This window comes from Canis lupus (assembly GCF_048164855.1).
Source record: "Canis lupus baileyi chromosome 5 unlocalized genomic scaffold, mCanLup2.hap1 SUPER_5_unloc_5, whole genome shotgun sequence".
Classification (NCBI taxonomy): domain Eukaryota; kingdom Metazoa; phylum Chordata; class Mammalia; order Carnivora; family Canidae; genus Canis; species Canis lupus.
The window spans coordinates 54325-78482 of record NW_027326412.1 but is presented as its reverse complement, the minus strand read 5'-3'; the positions used below and the strand labels follow the sequence as shown (position 1 = coordinate 78482).

The 24158-nt window shown below is 40.3% G+C and overlaps 1 protein-coding gene across 4 annotated transcripts in view; it reads right to left on the bottom strand.

Moving 5' to 3' along the window:
• Positions 1 to 24158, bottom strand: part of LOC140629438 (ankyrin repeat domain-containing protein 26-like) — a 98130-nt gene that overhangs the window by 22313 nt on the left and 51659 nt on the right. For 3 of the 4 annotated variants that reach the window (XM_072818910.1, XM_072818914.1, XM_072818911.1), the window contains one exon: positions 800 to 1429. In XM_072818910.1, coding sequence (XP_072675011.1) covers positions 1247 to 1429 — 183 coding nt within the window. In that variant the 3' untranslated portion in view covers positions 800 to 1246. Of the gene's footprint in view, positions 1 to 799; positions 1430 to 14794; positions 14912 to 24158 lie in introns of those variants that run through there. The other variant, XR_012027271.1, reaches the window with a different exon arrangement.

The window sequence follows — 24158 nt, the reverse complement described above, 5'->3', positions numbered from 1 at the left end:
CCTCACACGTGGCAGAAAACATTCTGAAGACTCAGACTTTCAGCTCTAAAAATGTTAATGACCAAGTGCATTTGAACCCATCTTTAAATCTGCTTTTAAGTATTTTTAAAGTCAGTTAAGGTATTAACCCACTGAAAATTTTGATAATTTGCAAAATATCTCTGACCTGACTCTCTGACAATGGTAAATAAAACCAAGCCAACAAACAAAAACCATATATGAGATTCATCCTTTGCCACTCTTTGCTTTATTTAATATTGCAGCAATTTCCTCTGTAATAAACAACTCAAAATCGAGCAAAGACATACCAACCATGGAGGAGAAAATGAGTCTGGTCAGCAGAAATATGGGACCTACCTTTAATCCTTTAATAATGGTCCAGAAAATAATTTATCTCGTGCTGTTATTTTGTATCTGGCAGTTCAACCAAAGACATCATTCCGTCCTTAGGAGGGAGAATCACTTTTACTCTAGCCTCGGTGGATAGCTTTATATAATTTATATAGTTTTTAATTTTGGTAATAGCAACTAGCTGGCTAAGGCAATAAGCCCTTTTTAACAAAGACTAAATAAAGAAATCTCTCATATTTCAATTAACTAACTGAACCAAATCATAAAGAGCATGACTGTTTCATTTCATTTGGCTGTTGCTCAAAGAATGTTCACTCAAAAAAGTTTCATTGTTAATATTTATAATGTTCACACTAACATAAACATTATAACTAATACTATAATGTTCATACTAATATTGGAAAATTAGAAAAACACAAATCTGAGATAGAAGGGCCATCACACCAACTAAAACTCTTGTTTTTATTGAATTAATGGTGTTGTCCTTGGCTTTTTACCTCTAGAAATGTGGCAGGTGCCAGGCAAGCAATGGGTAGGAATGAAAGATGGTGTGTCATACAAAAGTACACATGAGTGGTCCCATTTATTTAAAAATCTTGAAATTATCAATAGTCTCACTGGTTGTATGTTATGGCTGCAGATTTTTTAAGTATACAGGTGATAACACTATTTTCAATACCATATATATCATTCTTGCAAATCATAGTAGTCATTGAGTAACAATTGATAAATATAATTAATCTTTTCTTAGGACACATAATGATTGTGTATGAGAACATCATATAATTGCCCTCAATTAGATATAAGTTTCAAAAATTATTTGTAAATTCTATCAAAAGTCCATCCCTCTGATCAACTCACAAGTACATATAATTCTTACAAACACTTGCATGTACTATATTATTTTAAAATTAGTAATAATTGGGATCCCTGGGTGGCTCAGCAGTTGAGCACCTGCCTTTGACCCCAGGAGTGATCCTGGAGTTCCAGGATCGAGTCCCACGTCGGGCTCCTCGTGTGGAGTCTGCTTCTCTCTCTGCCTATGTCTCTGCATCTCTAATGAATAAATAAATAAAATCTTAAAATAAAATAAAATAAAGTTAGTAATAATCATTTTAAATAACCCATTATAGAAATTATTTCTAAGAGATTAAACTTATTAATAATCTAATATTGTGAAATTCTAAATAAAAACATCTTTCTACTTGTCATTTGGTCATCCATATTCATAAATTTCCAAATTTCATGCGCACTTTTTTTTAATTTTCTTTTTTTTTTAATTTATTTATGATAGGCACACAGTGAGAGAGAGAGAGAGGCAGAGACACAGGCAGAGGGAGAAGCAGGCTCCATGCACCGGGAGCCCGACGTGGGATTCGATCCCGGGTCTCCCGGATCGCGCCCTGGGCCAAAGGCAGGCGCCAAACCGCTGCGCCACCCAGGGATCCCTAATTTTCATTTCCGCATCTCTGAGAGCAGGTTGTGTCACATAATGGATGATATGAAAGTACCGCACACTAGCTTAATAGGATGCCTTTTGTTCTCCTTCCCAGTTGGAGCGATAAAACATAAAATGATGATGTTTCTTGTAATCGTTGCTTCTTGAATTCAATGAACTATAGGAACAGACACTGTTTCCCTGGCTCACTAACTAGGTTTGTCGTATGATATTATACCTGGCCGAAAGTTGGTTAACTATATTCCAGGACAGATGGGTCCCCGGTCCCACACGCGAGGGTACTTAGCACTTCGCCTGGCAAAAAGCAAGCTTTCAACCAATGAGAACAACTGCCTTCTTTGGCATGAAATATCTGAGTATGTGGCGCAGATGCCGATCCTGACTCTGCTAATCTCCTTTATTAAATTCCTGTCCCCAGGCCCTTCTCTTTTCTGGAGGCGTGCTTTGGTCTAAAAAACCCCCTTTACCCAGAGTAGCCTGGGAGGTTGCAACTATCTGCCCCCCTGGGTGGGGGGTGGGCGCGCGCACGTGACCAGAGTAGACAATCCCAGCTCTTTTGCCTACAGGCAGGCGATGCAACTGCTTCAGAGCTTCTTCCCCAGGGAGAAAGCTAAACTGGACTTCTGAAAGCAGGCCCTTGCCTAACGCCTCCCCGTCCTACTCAGCTTCCCTGACTCAAAGCTTTTCCGTGAGAGCACACCTTCAGTGAGTCACTTCTACACGAATCACAAGAGCTTCTAGACAGCCCTGCCTAAGAGCATGTTTGCGCAGGTTTCGGCTGGGTGAGGTTTTCTACTGGTGTCTACAAGAGGTTTGGCCAGCATCATCGTCTGAAAACAACCAGTTGAGCCTTAGGGAACCAGACCTAGGGATTTACACGGCTGCCCTCACGGCCTCAGGGGGAAACAGATATGTAAATGAACAATCACAAATTAGTAAAATGCACATAGATGAAGGGTGCTAAGAAATACCGGAGAGAAGAGTGAATAATGATGCTGGGAAGTCACTGAAAGCTCTGTTGAGAGAGTTAAATTTGGGTTCAATCATGAAGACATGAAAGTGGCTGAGATTTGCTCAGGTAGACAAGGGGTAAGGCTGAACCAGAGAGAAAATGTCATGTTTAGTTAAAAGAGGTTTGAGAAACATGTTGTGTTCACAAATCTGCACGTAATGTGCTAAGAGGGAATAAGTTGCAAATTGGTACAAGATGAATGTGTGTCTGTGCATATGCACATACATAGAATTACATAGAATTTTCGATCAATTACGTGATGGAGAACCGGAGAAAGATAAGTAGGAAAATGACATAGATTTCTTTAAAAAATTTTTAAATTAATTATTTTAGTTTAGGTGAAATATGGATGAGAAAAAAAACTCAAAATGTATAACATGATATAAACATTTAGTTAAAGAAGATTCTAGCAACAATATAGAGAATGTAAGGGAATGGAGTGGATCTGCAGGAGGAAAAACCATTTGAACGATGGGAGTAAAGGTGCCAGAAACTCTGCAGGCTGGGAGGATGCAGGCTCTAGAGGAACTGGTCTGTAATTAAATCTACTTATACACTCAGATGTGTTGGGGTCATTCTATTTCTTGCACTTAGTAGGTAAGTAGGCGGAAAGCCAGACCCCCTACATCTTTCAGGATAGGTCAGAGAGTATGGGACTCCACGTGAGAAGGGCAAAGAAAAATTCTCAGTCATCCGTCAGGTCCTATTATCAGCAACAGGATCCCTCTGTGAAAAAAAAGACATTTGTCTCTCCAATGGGGTGAATGTTTCTGAATCTCCAGCTCTGTGAAACCATTCCCACGCAGTTGATATCTTCCATCTTTTCTTTATATTAAAGGGACTTGTATTCTTTGATTTCTCTGTAAATCACCATTATGCTTTTGACAGGCACACAGCAACCCATTACAATATCCCAGGGAAGAAGTGATAAGGGTTAAACTAAGACAATGATCTAGGGAAGGAGAAAGGGATGGGAGGATCACGATGGGGCACTGAAAGATTTATGTGGTAAAAATAAAATAAATGCAAACTGGCTATCCTTTGGAAGTAAGATAGGCTAAAGTAGAAAATACCTATTTATGCCACCTTAAAAATCTTCATGCTCAGAAATGTCACAGTGTTAGCACACTAAAATAATATTAAATAGCTTCTTGTTTGTTAAACCACAAAAGTGTATCAGTTTGCAAAACTCAATTCGAGAGAGGCAGATAAGGAAAAGGGAAATAGAGAGAGACATAAACAAAAGCTATCTTCCTAAATCATAAAAGTAAGATATGAACATTTAGCTAGGTCTGAAAGCTAGGAAAACAACAAAAAAGGTGTCATTTTTCTCTTGTAAAATTTCATCATTAAACTCTGGGTTTGCTAACTATGGCCATGAATCATAGCTACATGGCACTGATGCTACGCTACTCTAGTCTCCTCTGGGAGAGGCCACTATGCCATTGTGTTATGACAGCAGGTCTGAGCCCAGCCAACATTGTCTAAACATTGTCTTAGGCATCCAATGACCCATGCCCTCCTGCCAAAAATTCACAGGCTCAGCTGTGAGTTGTATCCTCCTGTAAGCAAGTTGTTAGTGACTTATCTTACTAGGAGGGAGGGAAAAGGAAGCAAAGATACTCCCCCTTTGACCAAGGGAAGTGCCTGGCAATGCTTCTTCTCCTGAATGCACATGAGTGTAGACAGATCCCCTTTATATGGGACGTCTGGGTGGCTCAGTGGTTGAGTGCCCGCCTTTGGCTCAGGGCATGACCCCAGTATTCTTGGATCCAGTTCCAAGTCGGGCTCCCTGCATGGAGCCTGCTTCTCCCTCTGCCCGTGTCTCTGCCTCTCTCTCTAGGTCTCTCATGAATAAATACATAAAATCTTAAAAAACAAAACAAAACAACAAAACAAAACAAAACAACCCAGATCCCCTTTATAGAGCCGGTACACCCATCCCCCAGCTCCTGTGCATAAGAGCTCACAGCTGCCCTGCCTCCGGATAATTACCCAGAGTCCCCACTTTCCAGAGAGAAATACTTTCTAATATGACTTAGGTTCCAGGACCCCCAAAGATCAGGACAGAGCTGATTGTTTTCCCCTGAGAGCACATCCTTGCTTGACTCTTTTCTCTTTCCTATTCTGCTTCCCTCACTTCCCTGATTTATTTATTTTTTTCCCATTTGCTTCCTGAAAAGCACTCTTACAGTAAATCACTGAGACCCAAATGTCTCCCCCAAGGCCTGCTTTTAGGAAACGTGACCTAAAATAAAAGGCTTAACAATAATATGGCTGACCTAAAATAAAAAATTGGCAACTGAGATTTTCAGCAAAATAAGACAGGGAGAACACTATTTGGTGGTAATATTCATAATCCTAACAATACTGGCAAAAGAGAAGAGATGCTTATATTTCATTAGGTCTCAAGATAACATGATGGTCCAACAAAGAGGAGTTATGTAGTAATTATCCGTGACAACAGCAACATCACATCAGCAAGGCAGACTAACAATTACATGTTGTTTTCCTTTGGAATTGTATTGACAGTAATACAACACTTGTACCACATCGTTCTATTTGTATGCCATTAAGTATGTGACCTTGAAAAGAAGTTGCTTAATCTTTCTGATCCTCAGTTTCCCTATCAGCAAGATAAATTTAAAATGCCTTCTTCCTGTAATCATCATGAATATTAAATGAGAGGCTCCAGCAAAGCAATTAGCATAACACTTGGCTCTCTCCAAATATTAATTTCCTTCCACTTTCCTACCATGTCACCATCAATTAATATTTCTTTTTAACGCACTGGCTGTATTGTACCGTAATCAACACTAAGATTTAATCTAAGTTTATTCTTTTATCATTGTTCAAGGTGATGTGATCAGTATGAGAGATTATTTCCCATGCTTCTGAGAACAAATTATGGGAAACTGACAGGATTAGCTCATTTACTATAGTGGATATTTGTGTTTTTGCTTGCCCAGCATATCTCTCTCTCTCTCTCTCTCTCTCTCTCTCTCATGTTTATTTAGTGCTGGCAGCATGCTAATTTTTCCCTGGGGAAGTCCCTCTGTATTTCTAAATTTTTATTAAAGATGGTCTCCCACCCATAGGAGGGCTGGGCATCTGACTCAGCTGAACCAATCAGATGTATTTCCCAAAACTGTTTGTCTTGAGTGACCACAGGATGCAAAATGGTTGACATTTCTTCCTCATCACAGTGATGCTCTGAACAGAATCCTCATTAGTTCCTGCTCCTTGATCTCTCAAATTCAGCTCTTCTTTGAGAGGCCTTTGATTTCACAATCTACTTATCATTTCAATAAATGGCTTCTACTGCTGTTAGCCAAAGATAGTCTCTGTTGCCTGCCACCAAATGAGCCCTATAAACAGTGATGCTTAAATTTAAAAAAAAATTCAAGAATTTCAAATAAATCTTTAAAGATGGACTTAGGACTTTACATTCTAAAGTGGAATGCTTTAAAGCAAAGAAGAAGAAGAAGAAGAAGAAGAAGAAGAAGAAGAAGGAGGAGGAGGAGGAGGAGGAGGAGGAGGAGGAGGAGGAGAAAAGAACATTCTCAATTTTATTTGAAGGGATCAATATCGCGGTTATTCATAAATATATATGTTTTATATATAGGATCATTTGCCAGTTCTGACACCAATGGATGATATATCTTAATTAAATATGTTTTACATTAGAAATATATTACACATGATGATAAATTTCAGATAACCCGATGCCACTTTCATGTTTCACTTGTGTTTTAAAACATATGCCCCTTCTCAAACTAAAAATTAATACAATAGCAGATTATAATATCCCTACTAATATATTAGCAGATTCAGTATTCCGTAAGTACTAATGATATTATCAAATCATAACTAAATTATGGTAGAATAGGAGAGTATCCCAGAACTTCTGATTACAGATGAATCACTATAAAATTAACAATGTACTATCCCATAGAGTATGTTCTGGTATCTATTATTTATCTGTCAAAGGGGAATTAATAGGGTATCCCAGATCCTGAGTCACACCAGGATGATTCTCACAGCTCAGGGGAGTATCCCTTCTAGACATACCTTCTATCCATCCCACACATATTATTACCATATTGCTGTCCCACTGCTAACCTACATGCAAGTATGCTTAGACTCGGTAGGCAAAGAGACCAGAGTCTCTATGGAACTCTCAGCAGGGCAGCTCCTGGTCCAGGGAAATGTAAGCCCATGGTATTCTGGAGATCAAGTGCAGGTTCCCGAGGTGCCGCGACATTCTCAGGACAGCGCACTTTGCTGTTTAGCCACTTAGAGCTCCAAGTTCTCCTCCCCAGTCCCTATGTTACTCTATCTCCCTCAGAGAAAATACTTCAGGTCAAGTCTGTGCCATTGCAAACTCATGCATCTATTGAACAGACATTTATTGCTTGGTGGTAATGTGTCAGGCTCCCAGCTGGACTCAGAAAAACAGTGGTGAACAGAACCGATGAAATCCCCACTTTCACATTTGGATGTGAGTGGCTGGGATGGGCAAGAAGCAGGTAAATAAGTAGACTAACTAGACAATTCCAGATAGCCATAAGCACTAGGCAGAAAATAAGGAAGGTGAGTTGATTGAGAGGGAACCATTTGGTAGTGACAGGATGGTTAAATTTAGTTTTGGTGATTAGGAAGGGTCTTTCAGGGGAGGTAGCCTTCTTGTCCTATGACTGTGCCAAAGAACTATATAAACAGATTTAAATTTTGTGAGAAGAGCAGAGGACATCAAAACACACCCGCAATGTACTGGTTATTATAGGGCATGTGTCCCATCGGCCTGTACCCATCTGAAACACACAACTACTGCTATTTGAAATGTCAGTATCTAGGATATGATATCCTCCTCCGTGCCCACTCCTCATTTTTTTTGTTGTTGCAATTATATTAGCTTAAAGGAACTGTGTATCGAGATTTAGCCTCCAGATTCTTACCCAAATTCCTACAAAGTAGTAATATTTGAATGAGTAGAAAAAAAAAAAAAACCCTTAAGAGTTGTCTTGGTCTCCTGTGAGCTTATCTTTATTGCTGGATATTCTAAGACAACGATTTCATTTTCTGTTTCTCTTTTTGATGAGGAATGATCAATGGTTTTTCAAGTAAGGATTTTAAAATAAATGAAAAACAGCTCCTTTCTCTAAAAATTAAAAAACAAAATCTTGAGCAGCCCAGGTGGCTCAGCGGTTTAGTGCCGCCTTTAGCCCAGGGCATGATCCTGGAGACCCGGAATCAAGTCCCATGTCAGGCTCCCTGCCTGGAGCCTGCTTCTCCCTCCCCCCTCTTTCTCTCTCTCTGTCTCTCATGAATAAAAAAATAAAATATTTTTAAAAAGTAAAAAAAAATCTTATTCAATATTTATTTCTTTAATGGCGTTTCAACATAGTATACTATAGTGTCAAGAGGAAAATATCTATTGCCAAGGTAAAGTACATGGCGTGTACTAATACCTTATGGTTGAAAGAGTGAATATATGTGGTTTCTCATTCAGACTGCCCCCACCCCACTAGTTTGACTTAGACAAATTCTTCATTCCCTAGAGACCACCAGCCTGATCACCTGGAGAAAGAGAGGTTACATCAGATGGTCTATAAGGTCATGTCCAACCCTACAATTGTATGACTCAATAACTCAGCTGGCTATTCCCGATGACATAGTTAAAATGACATTGACTTTAGAGCCTACATTTCGAGACTGGGTACCTATGGCAAGATAAAGCATTCAAGGAGCCAAGCTGGCAATGGGACTTGAGAAAGGCAAGTGGAAGCAATGCTGTTGCTGGCAAAGACCCAGGTTTGGTTCTCCATGCCACCTCAAATCATTCCAGACCAAGCTCATAGTCACAGAGACCCAGAGACCAATACTCACTTGGGAGAATTCTTTAAAAAGAAGAAAAGCACTTCACTAAAATACTACCCTACCTGCAGCTTTGTTCTCAGATGGACCTGAGGTCAGAACCTGTGCTAAAGGCTAACCCAGATCTCAGGAAGACATCTAAAAGCCTCAATCTCCACATCTATAAAACAGAAAATAAAAACCGTATTTCCCTCTTTGAGTTTTTGTGAAGATTAAATAAAATAGTGATTGCAAAGCACTTAGTATAGTATCTCTTATTATTCTTTTTCTTAAAGATTTATTTATTTATTTATTTATTTATTTATTTATTTATTTATTCATGATAGACATGGAAGGAGGGAGGGAGAGAGAGAGAGGCAGAAACACAGGAGGAGGGAGAAGCAGGCTCCATGCTGGGAGCCCGATGCAGGACTTGATCCCAGGACTCCAGGATCACGCCCTGGGCCAAAGGCAGGCACCAAACCGCTGAGCCACCCAGGGATCCCCATCTCTGATTATTCTTAGGAATTTTTATAAACCTCTCTGACCTTTGGACATAAAAGAATCTGCACTCAGGCTCACCTACACCATGCTTTGGAAACATTAAATCATTCCAACAGCAAGTCAAAAGAATTTCTCAGCAGGTAGCAATTTACTTCCTTGAAGTTAAATTCAAATGTTTTGTTTTATTAAAACAAGCAAAACAAAGGTAACAAGGTTCTATTTCTGCTTTGTAGCTGAACATGTGTATGAATGTAATTGTAGTTGTGCTCCATAAATCTGACAGCCATTTTCAAACTTGATTGGTAGAGTTTATGCAAGTGTATGCAATGCACATTATGCTGTACTCTTTCAGTTACAAATGATATATAAATACAGGAGGATGAAAATTTAGAGAACCACTCGGAGACCCACAAAACACCAAAAACAACTTCAATATATAGACTACAAGCCTGGAATACCCACAACCTTGATGTTTATCATTGGTCATGCTGAGCAGGCAAGCCTTTGCTTTCTGATCTAATCAACTTCAGAATGATTGTGAAGCCAACAGCTGTGTCAGAGCAATTGGAAAAATAGATTCAGAACAAAGGGGAAGACCCATCTCTCTAGGACATCTCCCTCTGGAACACATGCTAAGCTTCAATGGAATGTATAAATATTTCATTCACTATTTTGTACAACATTACTCCTATGATTTATATGTCCAACCCATTACTTTTAAAAGAACATTGACATACCCTTTGAACAGTGCCTCCTCTAACCTCCCTCTTCCCTTACTTAATGAGCGTAGGGGGATTAGAACCCTAAGTAGAATCTTTGCCTGTTCCATATAACATCACAGGTATATTTATATACCAAAATATAAAGTCATTTACTTTCATTTTGTAGAAGTGTAGCTTCCCTTAGGACAGCTGTTATCTGGGATATTTTCTGTTTTGTGTTTTCTTTCATGATATTTTGAGAAGGACAGAGGCATGAGGAGGTACTGAGATATTGTACTTCCTATCCCTATTGCATCTGAAGGGAACAGGAAGATAAATAAAACGACAGGCATGTAGAGGAAGAGTGGGAAGAGGAGAACTGGTTGACCCTGCTAGAAGGAGCTGCAGGTCCACAAGCTGGCTTGCTTTCACAACCTCACAGTTGGGCCAGTGGCTTCAAGGACACAATTGACCAGATAGACATGGCCTCCTTCAATTGCTGATTCCTATCTTTGCAAATTTTAAGGAATTCTAGAGTTTAAGTGGATTGGGATCAATGCAATTTATGATTAAGCATGTTTTGGTGATTTTTACTTTCTAATAATGTGTATACTTAAAAATCCAGAAAGATGTGGGCCAGAACACTACTCAGTATCTTTCAAGTCAGGAAACACAGGATTTAAAATATATTATTTATGTTTTAATAGTAAGGTAACACAATTTTTGCTAACCTCCAGACAGTTGAAATAGCTAAAAAATTAAAACAAGGGGTCAACAGTTCACCCAGAAAAAGACCACAATAAATAGTCTATTTTTTTTTCTGTTACCAGATGTTTTGGATATTCTCAAGCAATCCCGATCCCCTAAATAGAACTCGTCCTTCACTGATAAGGAATAAATGCTTTAGGGGATCCCTGGGTTGCACAGTGGTTCAGCGCCTGCCTTTGGCCCAGGGCGTGATCCTGGAAACCGGGGATCAAGTCCCGCGTTGGGCTCCCGGCATGGTGCCTGCTTCTCCCTCTGCCTGTGTGTCTGCCTCTCTCCCTCTCTCTCTGTATCATGAATAAATAAATAAAATCTTTAAAAAAAAGGCGAAAAAAAAAAGAATAAATGCTTTGGGATGGGTTTTTATTTTTCTCATTCAATGACAGGTTCCTTTTTTTTTTTTTAAAGATTTTATTTATCTATTCATGAGAGACACAGAGAGAGGCAGAGACACAGGCACAGAGAGAAGCAGGCTCCCTGAAGGGAGCCTGATGCAGGACTCGATCCTGGGACCCCAGGATCACGACCTGAGCCAAAGGCTGACACTCAACCGCTGGGCCACCCAGGCATCCCAATGAGAGGTTCCTGCTCCAGGAGGGATCTGCTCAGTCTGCCCTCATTCCAACCTTGCCCCCCATCCTGCCGCCTGTTAGGGAGGGGACCTGGTACACAGATTATGCTTCCCAAGTTCTTGGGTCTGCTAGCTTCTGCCTGGGTTCCAACTGAGCAGAGACTAGACAGCAAAGAAAAGGAATATATAGGTTATCCCCTCCTTCTTCCCTGCCTTCGGAGGCTTCTCTATCAGTAATATGCTTCTCTGTAGTTTCAGTTTCAGTCGACACCTTTCTGGAGCTTCAGCTGCATAACTTCTTCCATTTGCCCCCAGTCTAGGGGTGATGGTGGCTAATAATCTCACGGAGCTTGCTTGGCTTCTCAGTTCGTCACCCCTGGACACGATCCCCTGAAACACATTCCTTTTTGTTTTAATAACTAGCATGGATTCTGTGTTTCTGGCTAGCCTCTTCCTGATATACCTCCACAGTAATTTATAGACTGTTACCTTTTCTTTAGTTCATTCAACAATTCTAGAGCATCTAAATGTAGCAGGTACTGCTTGAGTGGCTAAAAGTACAGCAGCAAACAAGGCCAACAGTATGCCTGTTCTTGTGAAGCTCCATAAGTTTCATGAAGACGGACAATAAACAAAAATATAAAATGACAGATAATAATATGTAAAATTCAGAGGAAGAAGGCTAGGCAATGTGCGGATGAGAGACTGAGCACTACTTTAGTTTGGAGAGTTACAGGAAGCCTCACAGAGGAGGTGCCATTTGAACTGAGCTATGAAGGACAAGAAGGGACCAGCTATGTCACAAAGAAGAGACGGAGCACTCCAGGTAGAGACAGGGAAACTTGGGCAGGAAGAAGTTTAGAATAGTGGAGGGACAGCGAGGCCAGAAAGGAAAAGCTCCTCCTGAGCAGAGGTCAGGGATGGAGGTAGAAGACTGGTCATGGAGATAGGAATTTGAACTTTATTTTTCTAAGTGGGATTAGAAGCCATCAGAGAGTTATAAGCAGAGGTAGGGAGCATGATTTAATTTATAATTTTAAAAATTTACTCTAACTGCTTTTGGGAGAGTGGATCGAGGGAGGGCAGGAGGGGAAGCTTCCAGGTGAGTCACCTCTATTACCAGGGTACCTATGATGGTGGAGGTTGGGCTAAGGTGGTAGCAGTAGAGAGGGAGGCGATGTAACTGCTGTCAAGGGAGAGTGGATGGGATTGCTGATAAATAGAATGTCAGAGTAAGATCAGGAAAGAATAATGAAGGATAATTGTGATTTTTTTGGTTGACCAAATAGATGGATACGTAAACCAAAAATCATTCTCGATCATATTTCTTTCATCTTACTAGAGTTAACATTCTTCTCTTGAGAAGTATTCATACATAAATGTAAACCTGGTATTTGTTTCATTACCCAGCATTTTATTTTGAAAACTTTCAAGTCTTTGAAAATATTACAAGGACATTACTGTAAACACCACAGGTTCCTTTTCCTATATTCACCAGTGTCAATATTTTGCTACATCTGCTTATATCATTTTCCCTCTATATATCACCCACACACACACACACACAGTTTCACTAAAACACTTAAAAGGAAGTGGCAGACATGACACTTCCCCTCTTGATTATTCAGCACATATCTTCAAAGAACAGGACATTCTCCCATAAAGCTGTTCTATTTTCACTCCCAAGAATTTTTACCTTAATGTGAAATTATTATCTATCATATAAGCCCTCTTCATATTTCTGTTTCCCACAAAATTGTTTCTTACAGCCCTTATAGAACCTCCTTTCCCCTCAAAATCTGCTATCCAATAAAGAATCATTCATTTTTCATATCACTGTTGTCTCCTTAATCTAAAATAGACCAGTCTTTTTTTTTTTTTTTTTGAAGAGTCTAAGCCAGCTACGATGTTCCTCAATGGAATTTTTTCTGCTTGTTTCTTCAAGATTGAATTAAAGACAAACTTTATTTGGTGGATTACTACAGAGATGATATTGTGCCCTTCTTAGTGATCAGCCAGGAGGTGCATGCTATTACTTGGATCCAATTATGGGTCAGATAAGTTTGATCACTTGGTTAAGATGGTGGCTTTTTAGTTTTAATCAATAGAATCTTAATAGCCTTCAACCAACTCATGAAATTAGAGAAATATCTCTTTGCTATTTCAAAACATAACAACAGTCACTGCACAGAATGTTCATAAAAATGTCCACTCCCTTGAAGGTGGATAGCTCTCTCTGGAAATATAGGGAAACCGGTAACAACAATAGTGAAAGAAGGCTGTATGTGTGTCACCTGTCTTAAACAAGCAGCCATAGGTAGTTTCTATTATAAATAACTCTTTGGAGAAGAGTTAGAACATAGCATGACATGAATGGAAAGTGATGTGCAGATCTAAATTTAAATGATCACAGAGGGACACCTTGGCAGCTCAGTAGTTGAGCTTCTGCCTTTGGCTCAGAGCATGATCCCGGAATTTTGGGATCAAGTCCCACATCCGTGGGGAGCCCGCTTCTCTCTCTCTCTGCCTGTGTCTCTGCCTCTCTGTGTGTCTCTCATGAATAAATGAATAAAATCTTTAAAAATAAATAAATAATAAATGATCACAGAAAGTGGGTTCCTCCATGCATAATGCCAATCCTTTGCTTGAAATAAGTGCCACGGGCTAATTCCATAAAAGAAAAGTCATATGCAAATATTTACACAAAACGGTACACTGGATATTCTCGCACCTGTTCTCACAATTAATCCTCAGGTTGTTTCTTCATACATGTAATTAAGATTCAGAAAGGCTCCCTAAATTTCAATAGTTCAAATTCTCAAATTCAAGTCTCAAAATTAATTCTCAATTCTCAACGTTAATATGTTCCAATTTACCATTGGAATCTATAATAAAGTTACTCTAAAATACATGTACTATCCAGAGTGGGGGTGAATGGGTGATGGGCACTGAGGGGGGCACTCGATGGGATGAGCATTGGGTGTTATTCTGTATGTTGGCAAATTGAACACCAATAAAAAATAAATTTATTATTAAAAAAAGAAAATGAGTAAAGAAAAGTGAAATAAAACAATTTTTGAATTCCTAATTGACCCAACAGACAATGGTTTGCTCAAAAACCAGCAACCAAGTACTCAGCGATCACAGCTTATGAGTAAGTGAGATGAGGGCCCTACGGCATGAGAAGGAGGAATTGAGAATACTCTGTTCTGAGGAATGTGTATTGTGTGTGAAGCCTGTGAGGGCACTCGGATTCTTTATAAATGCATCCTGCAAACTCTTTAAAAAATAAGAAAAGAAGCATAATCTAGATACTAAGGAGGGAGAGAAAATGCAATCACAAAATGTTGAATTAAAACCAAAGGAAGCAGGAAAACACTGGAAGACATAAAAATAAACAAAGAACAAGGGCAATAACAGACAACAGTAACCAATATGGTAGATATTGATCTAACTATACTCAGGATCATGTTAAATATCAGTGGTGTAAATATGCTAATTAACAGCCATGTTAAGACACTCAACATCACCCAGCATCAAGGAAACGCAAATCAAAACCACAATGAGCTACTTACCTCATACCTGTCAAAATGGCTAAAATGAACAAATCAGGAAATGGCAGATGTTGGTGAGGATGTGGAGAAAGGGGAGTCTTTTTCCACTGTAGGTGGTAACGCAGGCTTGTGCAGCCACTGTGGAAAACAATGCAGAGGGTCCTCAAGAAGTTAAAAATAGAGCTACCCTATGACCCAGAAACTGCACTACTGAGTTTTTGCCCCAAAGATACAGATGCAGTGATCACAAAGGGCACATGCTCCCCAATGTTTGTTGCAGTATTATCAACAAAAGCCAAACTATGGACAAAGCCCGAACGTCCATCAACGGATTAATGGATAAAGAAGGTGTTGGGGGTGTGTGTGTGTGTGTATGTGTGCGTGCGCGTGCACACACACACACACACACACACAGAGCGAGAAATATTACTCAGCCATGAAAAAGAATGAAATGTTGCCATCTGTCATGCTATGGACAGAGTTGGAGAATATAATGCTAAGGGAAATAAGTCAGTCTGAGAAAGACAAATACTGTATGATCTCACTTATGTGGAATTTAAGAAACAAAAGAGATGAATATATTTGAAGAGAAAATAAAAAGAGAGAAGTAAGAAAAGAGACTTTTTTTTAATAGAATTCATTTATTTATTCATGAGAAACACAGAGGGAGAGAGAGGCAGAGACACAGGCAGAGGTAGAAGCAGGCTCCCCGCAGGGAGCCCGATGTGGGACTTGATCCCAGGTCTCCAGGATCACACCCCAGGCTGCAGGCGGCACCAAACCGCTGCATCACCGGGGCTGCCCAATCACAGTTATTTTAAAGTCCGCATCTGGTAGTCACTGAAGGTTGGAGTAGCTGTGCCAATTTGCTAAAATCAGACAGCAATGAAATTTGCTACATCAATTGGCTCTTCCTTTCATGAACAGTTCTCTGTAGGATATGGTGCTATTTGATAGCATCTTACCCGCAGTACAACCTCTTTCAAAATTGGAGTCAGTCTTCTCAAACCTTGCTGCTTTATCAACTAAGTTTATGTAATATTCTGAATCCCTTATTGCCATTTCAACAGTCTTTACAGATTCTTTCCCAGGAGTAGGAAAAGGTTGCGTCTCAAGAAATCATATTCTTTTTTCATCCATAAGAAGCAACTCACTATCGGTTGAGGTTTTTTTCCCCCCACTTTTAAAGCCATCATTTTTGGCATTAGTACTTTTAAAAATTTTTAAGTTTTTGCTTAAATTCTAGTTGGTTAGTATGTGGTGCAATATTGGTTTCAGGAGTAGAGTACAGTGATTCCTTACTAATGTATAACATCATGTGCTCATCACAAATGCACCCCTTAATGCTCATCACCCTGTTCGCCCATCTCCCCTCCAGAAACCATTAGTTTGTTCTCTGTAGATAAGAGTCTCCTGTGGTTTGCTTCTCTTTTTTGTCTTCCCTTCCCCTATGTTCATCTGTCTTATTTCTTAAATTCCACATATAAGTGAAATGATATGGTATTGATCTTTATCTAACTGACTTATTTCATCCAAGTTCTATTATGAGATTGCAGCAGTTCAGTCACATCTTCAGGTTCTACCTCTAATTCTAGTTCTCCTGCTGTTTCCACCCCATTTGCAGTTATTTCCTCCACTGAAGTCTTGAGCCCCTCAAAGTCATCCCTGGGGTTTAGAGTCAACTTCTTCCAAATTCCTATTTCTGTTGATATTTTGAATGCTTCTCATGAATCACAAATGTTCTTAATAGCATTTAGCGTGGTCAGTCCTTTCCAGAAGGCTTTCAATGGACTTTTCCCACATCCATCAGAGAAATCAGTATCTATGGCATCTATAGCTGTATGAAATGTGTTTCTTAAATATTAAGCCTTGAAAGTTGAAAATGACCACTTGATCCATGGGCTGCAGAATGGATGTTGTATTAGAGGTAGAAAAACAGCATTAATCTCACTGTACCTCTCTGTCAAAGCCCTTGGGTGCCCAGGTGCGTTGTTAGTGAGCAGTCATATTTTGAAACGAATCTTTTTTTTTCTGAGCAGTCAGTTCAACAGTGGACTTAAAACATTCAAGAAACCATGTCATAAATATATGTACGGTCATCTAGGCTTTGCAGTTCCATTTATAGAGCACAGATAGAAGGGATTTAGCATAATTCTAAAGGGCCCTAGGAATTTCATAATAGTAAATGAGCATTGGCTTTGGCTTAAAGTCACCAGCTGCATTAGCCCCTAACTTAGAGAGTCAGCCTGTCCTTTGATGCTTTAAAGCCAGACATTGACTTCTCTCTAGCTATGAAAGTCCTAACGTCCACTATGAGGCTGTTTAATCTACATTGAAAATCTGCGGTTCAGTGTGGCTGCCTTCATTAATTCTCTTTGCTACAACTTCTGGATACCTTGCTGCAGCTTCTGCATCAGCACTTGCTGCTTCACCTTGCACTTTTATGTCATAGAGATAGTTTCTTTCCTTAAACCTCATGAACTAACCTCTGCTAGCTCAGACTTTTCTTCTGCAGCTCAACTAATTAATTATTAGGGCTTTTTTTTTTTCCAGAGCAGTTTTTGAGTCACAGAAAAGTTGAGGAAAAAGTAGAGATTTCCCACATACCTGTCTCACCCAAAACACACACACACACACACACACACACAGAGAGACAGAGAGACAGAGAGAGAGCCTCTCTTACGTCAAGATTTTCCAGCGGGCAGGGGAGGGGGGCACTTGTCACAACTGATGAATCGACACTGATACATCATTATTACTCAAGGTCCATAGTTTATATTATGATCCACTCTTGGTGTTATACATTCTGTGGGTTTGGAAGAATGTGTGGTAAAATCTATTTGTCAATATAGTATCATACAAAGTATTTTCATGACATTATTCTTGTATCCCGGGGATAAATCCCACTGGGTCATGGTGAATAATCTTTTTAATGTATTGTTGGAGCCTATTGGTTACTGTCTTGTTGAGAATTTTTGCATCTGTGTTCATCAGGGATATTGATCTATAATTTTCCTTTTTGTGGGGTCTTTGTCTGGTTTTGGAATTAAGGTGATGCAGGCCTCATAAAATGAGTTTGGAAGTACTCCATCTCTTTCTATCTTTCCGAACAGCTTTGGTAGGATAGGTATGGTTTCTTCTTAAAGTATTGATAGAATTCCCCTGGGAGGCCATCTGGCCCTGGACTTTTGTGTCTTGGGAGGGTTTTGATGACTGCTTCAGTTTCCTCCCTGGTTATTGGCCTGTTCAGGTTGTCTATTTCTTCCAGTTCTAGTTTTGGTAGTTTGTGGTTTTCCAGAAATGCGTCCATTTCTTCTAGATTGCCTAATTCATTGGCGTAAGTTTTTAACATCGTTTGTATTTCCTTGGTATTGATGGTGATCTCTCCTTTCTCGTTCATTATTTTATTAATTTGAGTCTTCTCTCTCTTCTTTTTAATAAGGCTGGCTAATGGTTTATCTATCTTATTAATTCTTTCAAAGAACCAACTTCTGGTTTTGTTGATCTGCTCCACAGTTCTTCTGGTCTCTATTTCATTGAGTTCTGCTCGAATCTTTGTTGTCATCTTCTGCTGGGTGAAGGTTTCATTTGCTGTTTCTCTCCAGCTCCTTTAGGTGCAAGGTTAGCTTTTGTATTTGAATTTTTTCCAGTTTTGAGACGGATGCTTGTATTGTGATGTATTTCCCCCTCATGACTCCTTTTGCTCTATCCCAAAGATTTTGAATGGTTGTATCTTCATTCTCACTAGTTTCCACAAATCTTTTTAATTCTTCTCTAATTTCCTGGTTGACCCTTTCATATTTTAGTAGATGGTCCTTAACCTCCACCTGTTTGAAATCCATCCAAACTACTTCTTGTGATTTCGTTCTAATTTCAAAGTATTATGGTCTGAAAATATGCAGGGGACAATCCCAATGTTTTGGTATCGGTTAAGACTTGATTGGTGACCCAGTATGTGGCCTATTCTGGAGAAAGTTCCATGTGCATTTGGGAAGAATGTGTATTCAGTTGTGTTTGGATGTAGGATTCTATAAATATCTGTGAAATCCATCTGGTCCAGTGTATCATTTAACACTCGTTTCTTTGGAGATGTTGTGCTTCGAAGATCTGTTGATTATAGAAAGCGCTGTGTTCAACTCACCAAGTATAAGTGTATTATTATCTAAGTATGTCTTAACATTGGTTACTACCTGATTGATATACTTGGCAGCACCCACATTAGGTGCATATATATTTATGATTGTTAGGTCCTTTCTAGTATAGATCCTTTAAGTATGATATAGTGTCACTGTTCATCTCTTACTACAGTCTTTGGGATAAACTAATTCATCTCATATAAGGATGGCTACCCCTGCTGTCGTTTGAGGACCATTTGAATGGCAAATTATTCCACAACCTTTTATTTTCAGGTTGTAGGTGACCTTACGTCTAAAATGAGTCTCTTGTAGACAGCAAGTAGATGGGGCCTGCTTTTTTATCCAGTCAGAAACCCTGCACCTTTTGATGGGGTCATTAAGCCCATTCACGTTCAGAATTACTATTGAAAGATATGAATTTAGTGTCATCATGATACCTATTCAGTTCCTGTTTTTGTGGATTGTTTCCTTGGACTACCTCTTTCTTTTACTGAGTCCCCCTTAATATTTCTTGCAGAGCTGGTTTGGTGCTCATCATATTCTTTCAGTTTCTGCCTATCTTGGAAGCTCTTTATCTCTCCTATTCTGAATGAGCTCCTGCTCGATAGAGTATTCTTGGCTGCAGGTTCTTCTCATTTAGGACCCTGACTATATCCTGCCAGCACTTTCTGGCCTGCCAGGCCTCTGTGGCGAGCTCTGCTGTTATTCTAATACTTCTGCTCATAAGCGTTAGGGATTTCTTGTCTCTTGCTGCTTTAAGGATCTTCTCTTTATCTTTGGAATTTGTAAGTTTTACTATTAAAGGTCGAGGTGTTGAGTGGTTTTTATTCATTTCCCCAGGGCAGGGGTGGGGGGGAATCTATCTCCTGTATCTGAATGCCTGTTTCCCTTCCCAAGTAAGGGAAGTTCTCAGCTATGATTTGTCCAAATACACCTTCTGGTCCTCTGTCTCTGTCGGTGCCCTCTGGAACCCCAATTAAACGTAGATTTTTTGCTGCTGAGGCTGTCATTTATTTCCCTTAACCTTTCCTCGTGATCTTTTTTTTTTTTCTTTTTTCCTCAGCTTCCTTCCTTGCCATCAACTTGTCTTGTATGTCACTCACTGGTTCTTCTACCTCGTTAACCCTCATTGTTAGGACCTCCAGTTTGGATTGCATCTCATTTAATTGATTTTTAATTTCAGGCTGATGAGATCTCAATTCTGCAGTCATGAAGTATCTTAAATCCCTTATCCTTATTTCTAGAGCCACCAGTAGGTTTAGAATTGTGTTTCTGAATTGGCTTTCTGAATTTGAATTGTATTCCAAACTTTGTAACTCTATGGGAGAGAGGATGTTTCTGATTCTTTCCTTTGTGGTGAATTTTTCCTTCTAGTCATTTTTCTCAGTGCAGAGTGGCCAGAAACAAGTTGTACTGGAAAAAGGAGAAAGATAGAGAGAGAAAAAAAAGGGGGGGGGGAGGCAGGAAACAGAAAACAAAAAACAAGAGGGAGTATCCTCTGATTCTATATATTGTAAATCCCTCGACTTCCCCTGTTAGTTTCCAGCACTGCTTTGGTCAAGAACTTGCTTTCCCTGTCCTTCCAGCTGGTCTTCTGGGGCATGGGCCTGCTTCTACAAGCAATGCTGATTCTCAGAGGTGTGTGCACCTGGGGGAGCTGCCCAGCCCCCTGCCAGGTGCAGGGCTCAGTGGGAGCTGTTTATCCTATGAGGACCCTGCTGAGTCCCTGGTAAAAAGTGACAGTAGGAGGAACAACAGTGGCGGCGGCCAGGTCTCCAGCCCTGGAGTCAGCTCCCGCAGTAATTACCACAGCTCCCATTACGAAGGGGCCTGGGTGCTCCACAGGCGGGCTGCACCCAGAGCAGGAGCCTCCTTACTGCCCTGTGTTCTCTTGGCTTCCGCCTGTCCCGGGGGGAGTGCCAGATCCTGGGCTGCTTCCCCTGGTGCCCTGGGATCTGGGGCCTGTGCCGGTGGAATCACGCTCCTGGGCCATGCAGCCCCCTCGAAGCGGAGCCGCCGCCTGAGCCGCTCCTGGCCCTTCCGGGCGCATGCTGCAGCCCTTTAGGGAGCTCGGCCCATAGTATGTGGCGCCCTCTCCCTTGGGGCGCAGTTCCTCTGTTAGTGCCCCTGGGAGCCTGAGGGCATCCCTGCCCATCCTGGGATCCTGCCCGAACTCCCTGCAAGTGCCTTTCCTTCCGGGAAGATTGGTAAACCTGCATCTCTGGGACTGGCCTTTCCTGTACTGGGGTCACTTGCCGCCAGGTCTGAGCCAGGCTCTTTGCGGGGCCTCCTCCCCCTTGGATGCTTTTTATTTTTTCCGTCTTCCTACTTTGATAGAAGTGAAAACTCTTTTCACTGTAGCATTCCAGCTGTTTTCTCTTTAAATCTCAGGCCGAATTCCTTGTGCTCTCTTAAGTAAAATCCTTTTTATTTTAAAAGTGGCTTAAAAAAATCCATGGATGCTACATTTGTGGTGAGCATAGTATAATGCATACAGAAACCGAATGCCTATGCTGTACACCTGAAACTACTGTAACGGGTTAACTATACTCAAGTAGAAAAAACTTTTAACTCCATAAAATAAAATAAAATAAAATAAAATAAAATAAAATAAAATAGGAGATAAAAGAACTGATGCCACAGATATACAAGTATCACAAGAGATTATTGTGAACCATATTGCAAGCACCCATATTGTGAAGTCTATATGGCCAAGAACAAGGAACAGCCTTGCTCTACACTGAATATTTCTATACCCACTCCTCCAAACTCAGGTTTTAAGTCTTAGTGTTCAATGTGATGATATTTGGAGGTGATGCCTTTGGTAAGTGATTAAGTCATGAAGGTGTAGTCCTCCTGATTTGAGATTAGTGCCCTTCTAAAGGAGGCTGGAGTGAGCTCCCTTGACCCTGTCCCTTATGAAGACATAGGAGGAAGACAGGCACTCATGAACCAGGAAGCAGACCCTCACTGGACACTAATCTGTCAGTGCCTTGATTTTGGACTTCCTAGACTCCAGAACTATGAGAAATAGTAAGATAGTTTATCAAGATAGCTGATCCTGGGGATCCCTGGGTGGCTCAGCGGTTTGGCACCAGCCTTTGTCCCAGGGCATGATCCTGGAGTCCCAGCATCTTGCAAGCCCAAGTCTTGCATTGGGCTCCCGGCATGGAGCCTGCTTCTCCCTCCTCTTGTGTCTCTGCCTCTCTCTTTCTCTCTCTCTCTACATCTATCATAAATAAATAAATCTTAAAAAAAGATAGCTGAGCTGATAGAAGCTCAATATGCAAAGTATTTTTATTTCTATAAGCTATAAACAGGAAATGAAGTTGATTTTTAAAAATAATTTAAAATAGGATCAAAAGTATCAAATAACTGAAAATAAATCTAAAATATATCTTGCAGGATCTTTATAAGAAATTTTTTTAAACACTGAGAGTAGAGCAATTAAAATATTGTTTGGAAAACTCAGTATTATAAATGTCTCTTCCCTTCAAAATATTTATAGATTCAATGCAATCCCAATCCAAATCTTTGCATTGTAAAGCTTCATAAGTTGATTATAAAAGACCTATGGAGCCCTTTCCCCCTTTATCCTTTCCGTTCCCAAAGATTTCAGTCCAAAAGCACAGGAACAGAAACAAGGAGCGGTGGTGTCCCAGAGGGAGGTATTGGAGCCTGGCACAGAATTGGGAAGGCATAAATGTAGGAGTGCCACCTGAACAGTCTTAGAGTTCAAGACATAGCATCTCTGAAAGGTGAGTAACTTAGGATGAGGTATCACAGACTTCAAAGGTTCAGGAGGCATCCACACAGGGAAAGAACAGCCCAGCATGGGTTTTCAGAGCCTGTAAGTGAGGCACATCATCTGCAGAAGTGGCCTGGTACAGGGTATCTCAGAAAGGAGGTTTTTATATATCTCAAAGTACTTCTCCATAAAATACTAATTGTAAAGTGCAAAGTTAACATTCTGGGGAAGAAAACTGAAGATACTACTCCAGCGATCAACGTCACCAACCATGGGACAAATCAAAACTGTAGGTCACATGATATGATGCAATGAGAAGAGTAGAGGACCAGTTCAGTTGTGCTCTTGCTAAAATACATATATGTATATGTATATAAATATAATCTTAATTTTATCATAAGGAAACATAAGATACGTAAGAAAAACCCACACTGAAAAGACATTCTACGTTACTGGAATGAACTCTTCAAAGGATTAAAAGTCACAAAAATCAATGGAAAGACTAAGGAACTGTTCTAAACTGAAAGAGACTAAGAAACACAACATCTTAGTTCAGTACATGGTTTTGAATAGGACCTTCCTTGCTATAAAGGATACTACAGACAAATGTCAGAGCTTTAAAAGAATAGGTTTATTTTATTTTTTTAGAAGATTTTATTTATTCATGAGACACACACACACACAGAGAGAGAGAGAGAGAGAGAGAGAGATGCAGAGACACAGACAGAGGGAGAAGCAGGCTCCATGCTATGAAAGGAGCCTGATGTGGGACTCGATCCCCGGTCTCCAGGATCACACCTTGAGCTGCAGGCGGTGCTAAACCACTGCGCCACCGGGGCTGCCCAGAATATGAGGTTTAGATGATAGAGGGGATAGTTGACGTAGCAATTGCACAACTGGGTATTTACCCCATAGATACAAATGTAGTGAAATGAAGGGGCACCTGCACCTCAATGTTTATGGTAGCAATATCCACAATACCCAAACTGTGGAAGGAGCCAAGATGTCCTTCAACAGAGGAATGGATAAAGAAGATGTGGTATGGGACCCCTGGGTGGCTCAGTGGTTGAGTGTCTGCCTTTGGCTCAGGGCATGATCCTGGGATCCGGGAAGAGTCCCATGTCCGGCTCCCTGAATGGAGTTTGCTTCTCCCCCTGCCTGTGTCTCTGCCTCTCTCTCTCTCTCATGAGTAAATAGATGAATTCTTTTAAAAAAAAGATGTGATATACATACAAAATGGAATATTACTCAGACGTCAGAAAGGATGAAAACCTACCACTTACATCAATGGGCATGGAACTAGAGGGTATCAGGCTGAGTGAAACAAGTCAACTGGAGAAAGACAATGATCATATGGTCTCCCTCATAGGTGGAATATAAGAAATAGTGCAAGGAGGGGAAACTGAATGGGGAAAAATCAGAGAGGAAGACAAACCATGAGAGACTCAACTCCAGAAAACATACTGAAGGTTGCTGAAAGGGAAGTGAATGGGGGGATGGG